A 13,982-nucleotide genomic window follows, 5' to 3' on the forward strand; every position below is an offset into this window, starting at 1 on the left:
TGAAGTTGGACATTTAGACAAGACCTTAGGATATAAATAAGACAATCATTATTTGAGTTTCCATTCATGTATTTAAAATTGTTTGTTATATTTGAATATTGTGTGTAATCTTGTCATAAAATAATTAATTAGATATTGTCACATTTTATGTATGATAGTATCTTCGAGCTGTGAGCAATCGGATCACGCCCCGACATTTCCGCCTTAGGTTGGGGTGTGACAACAGCTATCAAACATATAACGTCATTTATATGAAAATATCAAAATACTAAAGAACTAAAGTCTACAACTTAAGAATAACCCAAAATTGTTAACACATATCGATTAAAACTGAAAATCGAAAGGATGCCTTAATCATATCAGAAGTTGGTTCTTCGTTGGATGAACTTAAACCTTGCGTGGTTACAAATCCAACAATTTACGGAAATAATCATTTGTGGCAAAGAAGAATATGAAATTGAACGCAATAACAACTTTTAAATGTTGTTGTTGTTGGCTATGAATCAATAAACCATGAATATGAAGTATTTAGATTCGAGGGTTACATATCGAGCGAGTACGATTGATAGGAGACAACGACGAAGAAGAATATGGGGTAAGGTTTGTCGAACTAATCATCTTCCGGGTTATAACAAATATATCAGGTCCATTTGGATATGCACAGTTTGGGTTATAACCCGCGTGTAAAACCAATACGACGCCCGTTTTGTTAAATGAGTTTAAAAGAGTAAAAGTGAAGGAGAGACCAACATGTAGTAAGAGTATATGTCTTTTTCATTAAAAGTTAATAGGGCACTAGGATGTTTCTCTAGATTACTTTGGAACTCTTTCAATCATGAACTATCACATCACTTGTTCTCATCAACTACATTGGGCTACCATAGAACCACATCTTTAGTGGCATCACTACGTTCTAAGTACCCTAAACCATTTATTTGTTTTTAAATAAAAAGTAAATAACGCTTTTAAAACATATAAATAATATTTCATTAAAAATATAAAGTTACATTATAAATTTAAACTAAAAAAGAATACAAAGTCATCAAATAAAGAGAAATATATGAATATAAAATTAAACTACTCCTCATCCTAATCGATGTACAGAAAATTTGAAGTTGCAAGATGATTCACACGATCAAATCGTGATCATAGATGTGTATTGTCATCTTGTAAGTTTATTTAACCCGGGTAAACTGAATTTTTTAATGACTTAACAGTCATTGAGCAACAGCTCTTTCCATCAGATACACCACTTTCGTTGACAAGAAATAGTCGTGAGCGCTTCCCTCCGACCGATCCCAAATAGATGGCGGCAGTGTTGCCGCTCAACGATGTTAACCTGGAAGAGGGTTGCCCTGAAAATTTACTCATATTTAAATATCGAGTGATAAAGATTATGTCACTACCAATGCACAGATTACAAGCATCACTGCAACACACTGTGGTCCATGATAACTGATGACGTGTCAATTCCAATACTTAAAACCAGAGATTAGGGCTAAATTCATCCCCAAAATACACTCAAATCGAACAAAATTATCATGTAATTGACAAATTCCATCCACTGTTACACACTTTTGCATCTGAATCTGTCAGTTGATTCCTCTTAATCGATTCAATTTCACTTTTTTCTAACCCAAGAAAGTTCTAGGGTTTGAATAAACCACACACGTAGCTTCAGAGGTACGTTTTAATATGTTAAAGCTTTGATCTTGAATTGATTTTTGATGGGTATTTAGGGGTGGAGTATTGGACTATTGGGTTTGATTGATTAGGTTAAAAAGATGGTGAATTGAGGTCATAATAATATTAATAATATTAAGTGGGAAGATGAATGATGTTGAGTTACAGCGGCTGCCGAAGCCGGAGAGTACTACTGACTCGTGTTCCGAATTCGAGAGAGGGTTAGAGGAATTAATGATGAGAGGGCAGTTGGATGATTGCATGTCGTTTGAGTCGTGCAGCTCCCCGCGGAATGATGAAGATGATGATGATGAGAGTGAAGGTGGTGATCTGGTTGCGAGAAGGAGGAGGCGGTCGGATCTTGAAGGTGATGATTTGGCGGAGACGTCGGCTGCGAGAAGGCGGCAGTCGCGGATTTTGAGCAGGTGGGCGGCTAGACAGGCGCAGGAGATGATTACTACAATAGAGAGGAGGAACCGGGAGAATGAGTTGATGGCGCTTGCGGGTTTGCAGACGGTGTCCATGCTTGATTCTTCGTTTTTGAGGGAGTCGCAGTCGAGGTCCCGGTCTCCTAGTTCGAGACGACAGGGGAATGTTGAGAGACCGAGTTCTCGTGCGTCGTCTATATTGCAGATGTGGCGGGAATTGGAAGATGAGCATGTGTTGAATCGGGCCCGAGAGCGGGTTAGAGAAAGACTCAGGCGACAGAGTGGCGTGGACTCCAATATGTCAGAAAGCCGAGCAAGTGAGCATGAGAGTGAAAACAATTATCAAGAAAACTTGGGTTCGATTCGTGAGCAGTCGCCTGATTCGGTTGAGCTTGATGCTGAACAAGAGAGGGAGAGAGTGAGGTTAATAGTTCAAGGATGGAGGGAAACTGGTGTTCCCGAGAGTAATGGTAGCCCGGGCCCGCGGGCCGAGTGGCTCGGTGAAACTGAGCGTGAACGGGTTCGGATTGTGAGGGAGTGGGTACAAATGACTAGCCAACAGAGGGGGGCTCGTGGTAGTCATAGAGAAGAACAAGGTGCAACGGTTAATGATCAAAGTCATGATAGGACAGGTGTTGACCATGATGAAGGCCAACCAGAGCATATCAGACGGGACATGTTGCGGTTGCGTGGGAGACAAGCTTTACTTGACCTGCTTGTTAGAGCTGAGAGGGAACGCCAAAGGGAACTTCAGGGCTTAACCGAGCATCGTGCAGTTTCTGATTTCGCTCATAGAAACAGAATTCAGGTCAGTTTTTGGTATACATGTTTCAAACAACCGATAGAATATCATTTTGTGCTGATCTATTGATAAAATTTTATTATGTCAGTCATTACTGAGAGGCAGATTCTTAAGAAACGAAAGGCCCGTTGAGGAAGAGAGGCTCCCGTCAGTTGCAGCAAGTGAATTAGTCCAGCTCAGACAACGCCACACTGTCTCTGGTCTCAGATACAGGTCGGGTAATGGGCCAGATTTTTTTTTTTTTTTTGATGGGGTTTTATATATCTTTGTTAATTAGGGAAGGGTTTCGGTCCAGACTAGAAACGATTGTTCGTGGTCAAGTAAGCAGTCAACCTGAAAATCCACCAAACAACAACATGGCCAATTTCAGAACCGACGAGACTCATGCAAACACTCCAAACGAGATTGTGCATGAAAATGTTGATCGTAATCAAGAGCAAGTTCAAACTTTGGTTCAAGCAAACATGTATCAGGCTTCAAACCATACGGTTAGTTTGGAAACAGCTGCAACCGTCCAAGTTACAAGTCAACAAGCAACGGTTGATGAAGGAGAAGATTGGCAGGACCAGGGTTCAGAAGATGTTGATCATAATTGGCAAGAAAGTTTAGGGACTGAAGTAGCCAATGAAACATGGTCTGAAGGACCTTCTGAACCGCTAAGAACCCGACAAACCGTTAGAAGAACCAACAGGTTTCACGCACCAGAAGATGATAATGTGTACAGTATGGAATTAAGAGAACTTTTAAGCAGGTAACTTTAGATTATTAAAGTCATTAATAATTTTCATTTTCATACTTCTTTTTCTTTGTAACTGATTTTGTTGTTTATTATAGGAGAAGTGTTTCTAATCTTCTTAGAAGTAGATTCCGTGAGAGTTTGGATCATTTAATTCAATCATATGTCGAAAGGCAAAGTCGTGGGCCCATTGACTGGGATTTACACAGAAACCTGCCCACCCCGACATCACCAGAGGGCGGTCAAGAACCGCATGAAGCCATTGATAGACCTTCACTAGTGGCCCCATCACCGCCAGTACCACCGCCGCAACCGATTTGGCATCATGATATGCCTCATTCTAGTTGGTCGCGTCACAGCATCAATCGTTCTGAACTTGTAAGTCAAGTATGTGATCTTGTTGATTTGTCATTTAGTATTAATATTTAATAATAATAATTTTTGATGGGAATATATGGAGCAGGAGTGGGAGATGATTAATGATTTGAGGGCTGACATGACGAGGCTCCAGCAAGGCATGAGTCATATGCAGAGGATGCTTGAGGCTTGTATGGATATGCAACTTGAATTGCAACGTTCTGTTCGACAAGAAGTTTCTGCTGCTTTAAATCGGACAGGTGGCGGACAAGGTAGATATTATTATTTTAGTATCTTAACTGATATTACTAATTTACAATAATTGCTAGAGGGGTAACTGATTGAACAAGTTCGGGTCAACTGGTTGGTATATGACAAAGGCGGGTCTCACACTTATTGGTGTGTCAAATGAATCTCAAATTTTTTATTCTTTCACTAATAATTCAATTCTTTTAGTTAAGTGATTTTGAGGTTTTATGAACTAAAATATACGTCAGCGACAGTAGTTCCATTTGACCCGTTTCTGTTTTAGGTGTTTTTGTCTGTTTGACCCGAGATAAATGGTTTAGGTGTTGATGCAGCAACTTCTGAAGATGGATGCAAATGGGTTCATGTCAAAAAGGGGACCTGTTGTATTTGTTGTGATAGTCAAATCGATTCGCTACTGTACAGGTACCACCCGACTTGTGACGTGTGAGCTTTAAACTCCTGATGTTTACTTAACTTAATATTATTATGTGGTACAGATGTGGTCACATGTGCACGTGCTCAAAGTGTGCAAACGAGTTGGTTCGTGGAGGAGGGAAATGCCCCTTGTGTCGGGCGCCCATAGTTGAGGTAATCCGAGCTTACTCCATATTGTAAAAAGAAGTTACAAATCAGGCCGAGGTAGAAGAATTACATCATCTACTGCTCACATGAAGTGTCTTATATAGTCAGTCATATGTATAGTGTTTTTTTCTTTTTCTGATAAAAGGTCGGTCTGCATTGCATAAACGAAGGACAGTTGGCACGTTTTGATTTTGATCGTCATAAATAAAATTACCAAGGAATTTAAGTTTATCATTTTTAATTGTATGTATAATTGAGGGCATCATTATCAGTTGGTTGAGAAATTGCATCATGCTACACAATTGCCTGCCTTGCAAGAGTCGTCAAAATATAATTCCAGGTCATGGCTCATGTTAACCTATTATCTAGTCTTTTATTGTTTCTGGACCATTCTACCCTTGTCAAGTCTTTTTCATTATCAACAGTCATTAAAACCAAATGCAAACATCATTAGTGAATTGTCCTTTTTTTTTGGGTGGTTATGGGCCTGGTTCATTTGCTTTCTCTATAATTTCATCACTTGATAAAAGGATATGATGGTCCAAACACATTAACCTCTACAATTTTATAAATATTTTTTTTTTCAAATATAACATTAATGTGCCAAAATCTTACTAATTAATATATTAAAGCAAAATAATTCTCTCCACATGTTCTTATTCTAGCCTATCCATATAGGATTACATGTAATCACATTTCTATATCAATAATTTTCACATATTCACAATTATTTTTAATCCACTAAATTAAAATAAGCATTCCAATTTAATTCAATTAATTCTACAATTAAATCTATTTATTCAAATTAATGCAATTAACTCTATGATTAAGTCTATTTATTTTAATTAATAAACACCTTGTCAATGATTTAATTTACTCCTGAGGAAAGAAGAAGAGCCGGTGAATGGTGATCAAACCGAATATTTTTTAAGTTTTATTTATTTATTTATTAAGAAATGACATGAAAAATGCTATAAAAACATAGATATCTTTGAAAATTATTTATAAAAAACTCTAAAAGAAAAAAGAAAAAAACGTTAACAATTAGGAACATTTAAAAAAATTAAATAAAGCTGTTTACAAAGAGATTTTCGGAAACTTAATGTGATACAGTTTAAAGCTGGTATGTATTTGTAAACTTAGTTTTCAATTAATATTACAAAATCTTTTACTAATATATGTTTTTTATATTTTTTTTCAGGTCTAATGGTTCATTTATGTTATATTATTTCTTATTCATTGCATTGTTTATTTATAAAGTATTTTCTTTTTATGTTATAGATAAAATTTAACATCTTTTGTAACATCTAAGGGTAAAAAACTTATGTTAAATATTTGTGTTGACTGAATGTGTAATTTATATTTTATGTTGTTTGTTAATATGTTTTCCAACAGTTTATTATCCTAGTATTCCATTATATTATATATATATATCCATCTTCAAATATCTTCCAAAAATTCAAACAAATTCTCTCTTTCACAGGTTTTCATTGATTCTTAATAGTTATAAGAAAGAAGTTTGCTAAGATGACTAGTTTTCAATTCAATGACTTAATCCCGAATCCAAACTGAGTAGCATTTGCCATACAAATCGAGCATAGGGTAAAAGACGAATGGAAATGACATACAATGTGTTACAGATGAAAGAAAACTTCCTTTCAACAGGATAAAAATCACGAGTTTCCTATATACGCTTGCCAGTTTCATACATTGCATCACTGCCATACTTTAACAATATATGTTCAGTTTTCTTCTTCGTATAGATATTCATGAATACTGATGTGATATCATGAATATTTGAAGGGCATTTTATGAAAACCAGCTTCTTCCAGGACCATTAGCTTTCATCTTCAAAACAAGCTCTTCACGTTGCGCTTCTACTTCTGCATATTTTAGGCTCATGTGGAGATATCGTTCTTGAAGTTCACTTAGCTCTCTCTCAAGTGATGAAACATCATTCTTATGTTCAGTCTTATTGTCTGGCTTGTGAACAGGTCCCTCAAACATGAAGCTGAAAATTTATAATAACAGTAATAATTACCATACACGTGTGAAAAATATCAATTACAAACATATATAATAAAAGAAGTCTTTCACACAAACCTCTTAAGCTGTACTTTATACATCTCATTAGCTTCCAAAGCCTCAGCGAGTGCAACTTCTAACGATTGGATTCTCGAGTCAACCTTATTAACTTCCACATCCTATGGAATTAAAAAATGTCAGGAAATAAACAATAAAAAATAAATATCACAAAACAAAAATAAACTAATGAGACCTCTGTGAGCTTCGTTTCCTCATGAACGCTACTGGAACTATCTGATTCAGCTGAAATAGCCTCATGTTCAATCGATTTCAAATCTTTCTTCATGTATTCATCTTTTTCCTCTTGAAGACGGTTTATTTTCCACTGTAGTTGACTATTTGACCGCTTCAAACGCCCAACTTCGTTTTTCAACTCAGCGTCTTGTGCACCTAATGCTTCTCTAGCAGTCAAATCCCCTTGAAGCCTCAAAACTTTTTCTTCCAAAACAATTTTGTTCCGATTATGATCCTCTAATTCAGTCATAGACTTCTGCATACTAGATACTTTTTCAAGTAACGAACTATTCTCTTGCTTTAACTGTTGATAATCATCAGATACCATTTGCAACGAAGCCGACAATCTTTCATTTTCAAACTTCATATCGTTTAGTGCTTTCTTAAGTGCCACAATTTCATCCTGTAACACAGGAAGTCTCTGTAATTGGACTTTAAGGCTTGAATTTTCTTCTGTAAACTGTTCGGTTTTGTATTCCCACGATTTAATATTAGCAGAAAGCTCACCAACCATGGTTTTTAGTTTCTCTTCACTAGATTTTGTGTTCTCCAACAATTCCATTAATTTCTCATGGTTAGATACTAGCTCCTCATGGTTCTGCTTGGAAGAATCAATCTCAATCGTTAGATCTGAAATCTTTTTTTCATATTCAACCTGGATAGTATCAAGCTTCTTCTCAGATAATCCAAGTTTTTCTTCAAGTCTGCTATTGATTTTACCATTTTATCCTTTTCAGCACGCAAAACATGCATTTCAAGTACGGCTTCTGAAGCCATTTTATCCCTTTCGTCATGAGTTGCCGATATTTGTAGAGTCAAATGTTCTACTTCTTGTTTAAGGTTTTCAACTTCAGCAACCTTATCTGAATACATCTGATTCAACATGCTTTCATCATTCACACACTTCTCCATGTGTTCTTTGAATTTCACATGTAAACTATCAATTTCTGAAGTAAACACCCTTTCTTTCGATTCAATCCCGTCAATCGTTGATGATAGCTTTTCTTCTAAATCTTCTGAAATCTTTGACAACTTCAAGAAACTATCTTGTGATTCCTTTAATTTGGTTTCGAGAACGTACATCGGTTATTTAATTCCAATCTTTGCTGCCTTAATTCACTATTTGACTTTTGAAGCAAACTGCATTCTTCCATGAGGTTTTCTGTAGTTGATTCTAATTTAGGGTTTGCTTTTTTTAAATACTCACATTCTTCTTGAGCTTCTAACCACCGTTTCTGCATGTCCTGCACTTTCTGTCTCGTGTCAACTTTCATAACTTCTAGTTCATTTTCCAATTTCCCAATTTCTGCCTGTAGTTTCAAAACTTGTGATTCTGAATGCTCTGCTTCTAAACGACTCGATTCCCGATCATCAGTTAAATATCTTAACTGAGATTCTAGTCCAGCTATCCGCCCTGATAAATGTAGATTATTGTTTTCAAATTCTGCTAATTGCTTCTCTAATTCATGATTATGAGTCTCTAATTCCAGTAATTTCGTCTCAAGAATCTTGTTGCTTGAAATATGGGAATCTTTTGTATCATTTAGTTCTCTTTGCATAGCTTTTAAACTTTCTTCCAACTGATTATTTACTAGTTTCAGATCAGACAACTGAGCTGAATAGTTGACCAACCTGCCATCGGTTGAAAGATCCTTATTTGATTCTTTAAGCTTAAAAAGGAGATCTAGATTTTCATCCGTAAGTTCATTACAATCTCTCTCAAGTTCTTGAACCTTCTCCTTCAAAGCTTTGACTTCTTCACTGAGATCATGAGTTTCTATTGACCGTGACTCACTTTCCTGTGACTCAGTTTCCTGCGACTCAGTTTCCTTCAGAACCGGTGCAGCAACAGCTTCTGATAATTTTGCTTTTAATTTATTTATTTCTTCTTCTTTCAAGCTTAATTCTTGTCTCCATTTTGACTCATTATCGAGTAGAGTTTGACTTCTCTCTTCCAGGGTCTTCTCCAGATGAAAGATTGTATCTTCCAATCTTTTTTGAGATTCTTGATATTTCGGTAATTCAACATCTAATTTCCTGCTGTCATCGCCTGCTGCTGGCTGTTCTGATGATTCAAGAGTCTTGATCTCCAATTTCTGTTTCTCTATGGTTTCTTCTAGTTCTTGAAGAACAGAAACAAGCTCAAGGTTTGACTCTTGAGTTTTAGTCAACTGTAGAGTCAAATCATCATTCAAATCTTTCTGAAATTTCACTTCTTCTTCAAGTTCTTTTTGGATATCTTTTTTGTTCTGAACCTGAATCTTTAAATTATCAGCATCCCGTTCCTTAACTGCCGACTCACCAAGGAGAATCTTCAAGTGTTTGACTTCATCTTTCAACCCCTTACATTCTTTTTGCAATGAAGAAAGCTCCATAGTCACATTTTCAAGATTCTTCGTTTGACTAACCGTTTCGTTTCTTGATAAATCAAGATCCACTTTTAATTTTCTAGCGTTTCTTTCCCAAGATTTGGCTTCTGCACGAAGCTCTTCGGGTGTAGACGCTTCGGAATCTAGAACAAATTCAGATGAATGGAAAGTTCTTAACGGTGATGCGGGAATATGTGAAGCTTTCCCAGAATCTTGTCTTTGGTTTAAAAGATTCTTTCCCGAGCGGTTTGACCTAGGAGAATCATAAACGTTGACCAAACCGGTTGACTCGGGTCGCCCAATTAGATCGATTGTGCCTTCACTTAAGTTACTAATAGAACTTTCTCTCCCGAAAGAATCATCCATTGAATCAAAACTTTGATGTGATCTCACTGTTGATGAACTCGTCGCCTGTAAAAGAAATACTAATATAAATGGCATCATAATTGCAAAAATGTAAATATTACATTTTCATATAAGCGTTTTTATTAAAGTTAAGCTTGTAAACGAACCAAACGTTCAGTGAACAGTTCGTGAACCATTCGGCAGGAAGCTTGTTTCTTTAATAAGCGAACAAACATGAAAAAAGAATTTGTTCATTTAGTTAAACGAATGAACATGAACACATGTCTCGTTTGTTCATTTATGTTCATGAAGGTTCGCTTACTTTCATTCATTTAAATTCATATATATTCATTTAAATTTTTAGGCCCATTACAATTTAGTTCAGTTTTAGTAACTTTTTAGACCCCACAAATTGTTGTTCACATTTACTTTTAATTGGCTTAAGCTTGGTTGTGTTTGTTCATCTATGCTCTGTTACATTATCCGTGTAAGTTCGTGAACCCTTCGTTTATACCGTTAACAGACGAACATAAACGAACACGAGGCTCATTTCTTAACGAATGAACACTTCGTTTTGATTGTTCGAGTTTGATCGTTTGTTCGGTTAAAGTTAAATGAACAAACACGAAAATGCTGCGTTCATGTTCGTTTGGTTTGTTTACAGGCCTAATTAAAGTTAGGTAAAAATGAAAAATACCCTGCTACCAAGTCCTCTTGTGTGCGATGTATCAACAACGCTATTGGTTGATGAAGATCCTATATTATTAATGTTTGTAACATTTGGTGCATCTGACATGTTATCTAAATCACTATATTCTGAATTAACATCTTCTGCAACAGAATTGGTGTCTTTCCATCTGTTTTCATGAAACATGCTTGCATGTTACAACCAACCTTTGCTATGATTGGAAGAGGAAACATTAATCTTTACAAACTTTGTTTGGAAACAAACCTCGAATTTGCCCGAGGATTTAAGCACTGAATAGCCACCTGCAAATTAATAATCCAAATTCTTCCTTCTGAGAGAGCAAATACAGGACCTCATCTAATAACAAAGGTCTACTTTCAAAAAATTACATACTAAATACCAGCCTATATGCAAAATACAGTAAAGCCCTTTTAAGTTAATTAATTGATAATTTTATCATGCCCTTAGTCCTTACTTGGACCTGTTAAGAAGATCACAGCTTTCTATACAACAATATATAAGATTTTTGTATAAATAACGATCTTATTCAATCAATCAATCAATCATACCCAGTAAAATCCCACCGACAGCAGAGCTATAGGTAGGGTCTGGGGAGGGTGGGATGTAGGCACACCGTACCTCTATCCAAAGGAATAAAGAGGTGGCTTCCAGAGAGACCCTCGGCTCTAAGAACATGTGTATGAAGCAAAAAAAAGGAAATCAAAGTTTAACAGTTATATAAAAAACTACTACTAATTATAATAATATTAATAAAAAGGTCACAGTTTAACCGCAATATAAAAGCTAATAATAATAATAATAAAATATGTAAGGGAAATACCATTATGGTATGTGACCTAAATAACGATCTTATTCATATCATAAATTAATTATTCTTCAAAATTATAAACAAACATATCTAGAAAAAATTAGTAATTTATGATACTGCTGTGGCTTTCTTCGTCTCAAAACTTATATCTACATCGATGTTTTTTCTAATTATTCTTATTGCATTCAAATAATCCGGCGTCATATTCCCAAATCTTTATAATGTTGTGTACAATGAACATTTTTTTAGCATAAATTCAGTGAATATGATACACAAGTTACAATCGAACAAGTTTTATGCATATAAAATAACATTTGTTGAATGGGGAATGCAAGTCTATAAAATAACAATCTATCAATCAATTGATCAACAAGTACTTCTCTAAATTAATAAATTTTCATGGGCCTGAATATAAATTTATAGAGGTTTTTCTAAACACGTAACTCATAATAATATTAGCAATGAACTAATGATGATGATAATGCTAATGAGGATTAGAGTATTGGCACACCTGTAAAATGGTTCCATGATCACACTTTTTTAGGGGTAGTGCAACAGGGAGAGAAGTTTCAGAGCTAAAATAATTAGACAAATTAACAGTAACCTCTCCAAGGATGCCCGATCTAGTTGATCCCTGCAAAGAAGAATGTTAATAGATATAATATAAGTTATAAATGTGACTACGTGAGTTTAATAAGTGGAGATATGTATACCTTTGAAATTAGAAGCTTATACAGGCATTGTTGAAGCTCTTTTGATGAGTCATCATGAGAGATCCAAATGGATTCTGACAAGGTTTCTGTCCATCTACAATTTCCATTGTAAACAGATGCTTTACCTGTTTTGGTAACAGTTTTATCTGTTTCTACAGATACGAGAGATAATGTAAGCTTATCCCATCCTGTAGGTACCTGTGTACATGTATTTAACTATTAATTACCATATTCTCGAAGGTATATGTGTAATATCAAATTCTATATATAGAGCCAATGTGTAACCATATTATACACAAATCAATATATGATACAATATCACAGTTACAAAAACTGTGAAAATGAATTCTTAGCAAACAAGATGTAATGGTTACAAGCTACAACCAGAAATGATAGCTACTTTAAATCTAACAAAGGCTACATATTAACTGAAAATTGGTTCATGTAACTGTAAAGTATCTAATAGTCCTTTGCTCAAGACTTTTTGCTAAAAGGTTTAGTATAATAGTATTGACATAATTATTATCCTATGTGATTATTAATCATAGCATATACATGATCAGTAGCCTTTTCTTCTAAGCATTTTAAAACGATATACCAAATTAGGTTTTTGTAACTAAAATTAGGAATAATTTATTTATTACAAAACCGAACAACTATTCAAAAGGTTACACTAAGTCTATCCAAATATCAACACCAAATTAGACACCATTAAAGTATCAATTTGCTTTTGCTCATGCCAACTCCACCAAAAAAAAAATTGCCGAAACAGCAAAATGACAAAAATGCCCCTAACTTTATAGCTTCTAACACATTTCCCGAGTCTCATTAAAGGAAAGAAAAGGGAGGGACGTATAACGACAAAAATACCTGAAACCAACTCAAATATATTTCGTCAAATCAATCTAAACCTGATTCTTTTGAGTAGATTCATGAACTTTTGCTTTAAAACTAGAAGAAACTTTCATCATTTAAAAAATTTTTCTGAAATATTTTTTATCATGTAACTTACTAAATATTTAATGTTTAATCAATACTCATATATTATCCATCATTAAAAAGAGATTTATTTACAAAAAAAAAAACATATTTCCTAATGAAATAAGTCTCTTTCCAATAATTTATTCACCACCAGTCTTAACTTGCAAGTCAATACACAGCAGAAACATAATAATTCCACTGCTATCATCAATCTCCTAAAACTTGTTATATAAATTCACAAAACTTACTAAACACTAGACGTTTTCCTGAAGCAAAAACAATCACTATAATAAATAGGAATAAGTAGCAGGTCTGTACTTAATTAGCGTCTACGATATTAATACATACATATATATTTTAGAGAGAGAGAGAGTAATAAGTAATATACCTGAAGAGCTTGAAGACTGGAGAATTTGAAATCTAGTTTCTCGCCTGATTTGAAATCGAGAGAGGAAGAAGAGGAGGAGGAATTGCGTTTGTGAAACCTGTTCATCATCTTATGCTTCATCATCTCCTTCATCTTCAATTGATTGATTGAAACTGAAACCCTTGTTTTCACACAGAGAGAAAGAGGAAAAGAAAATGGTGGAAAGTGTTGGTGCGCCTCCAAATAGTATACTCTCTGCGTCTTTTTTATATTTATATTATTATTTGTTTGTCGTTGCCGTACTCTTTTACTTTACTACTAGTAAATACCATATTAAATTAAAATTAAAATCAAAATCTTTTTAATTGTAATAAACTTATTGTTATGGAGTTAATTTGATTAGTTTTTTATTATAATAATAAGAGTATTAAAGGAATTTTGCACCCACTAACTATCAAATGCAACGGTGTGTAAACTTGTAATTTTAGAGAGGTGAGGAGCAAATGTGTAATTATTAAAACAATACACGTGAAT

At 34.8% G+C, this 13,982-nt stretch overlaps 1 protein-coding gene and 1 pseudogene across 2 annotated transcripts; one reads left to right on the top strand and one right to left on the bottom strand.

Annotated features, from left to right (window-relative positions):
- Positions 1–1,651: 1,651 nt before the first annotated feature.
- On the top strand, positions 1,652–4,936 carry LOC143565442 (uncharacterized). The gene is made up of 7 exons (XM_077052409.1): positions 1,652–2,919; positions 3,002–3,126; positions 3,191–3,664; positions 3,748–4,027; positions 4,113–4,278; positions 4,576–4,678; positions 4,753–4,936. Exons 1-7 carry the CDS (start codon positions 1,831–1,833, stop codon positions 4,868–4,870), a joined length of 2,355 nt encoding a protein of 784 aa, XP_076908524.1. The 5' UTR covers positions 1,652–1,830; the 3' UTR covers positions 4,871–4,936.
- A 1,573-nt stretch (positions 4,937–6,509) lies between these two features.
- On the bottom strand, positions 6,510–13,601 carry LOC143565443 (uncharacterized; annotated as a pseudogene). Its single transcript, XR_013141075.1, has 8 exons — positions 13,470–13,601; positions 12,101–12,298; positions 11,899–12,021; positions 10,823–10,860; positions 10,568–10,727; positions 7,116–9,936; positions 6,941–7,041; positions 6,510–6,848 (listed from the first exon to the last, which is right to left on the bottom strand). The product of XR_013141075.1 is annotated as an uncharacterized LOC143565443 (transcript).
- Between the last annotated feature and the right edge of the window lie 381 nt (positions 13,602–13,982).

The sequence above is a fragment of the Bidens hawaiensis genome, unplaced genomic scaffold, assembly GCF_021521415.1.
Source record: "Bidens hawaiensis isolate Kalapana, Puna unplaced genomic scaffold, B.hawaiensis_p1.1 tig00022340_1, whole genome shotgun sequence".
Lineage (NCBI taxonomy): Eukaryota > Viridiplantae > Streptophyta > Magnoliopsida > Asterales > Asteraceae > Bidens > Bidens hawaiensis.

Excerpts from the sequence above, each read along its gene's own strand:
- LOC143565442 (XM_077052409.1), top strand. The coding sequence starts at position 1,831 with ATGAATGATGTTGAGTTACAGCGGCTGCCGAAGCCGGAGAGTACTACT. Across the intron at positions 4,279-4,575 it reads TCGGACAGGTGGCGGACAAG|GTGTTGATGCAGCAACTTCT; the intron begins GTAGATATTATT and ends TAAATGGTTTAG. Across the intron at positions 4,679-4,752 it reads ATCGATTCGCTACTGTACAG|ATGTGGTCACATGTGCACGT; the intron begins GTACCACCCGAC and ends TATGTGGTACAG.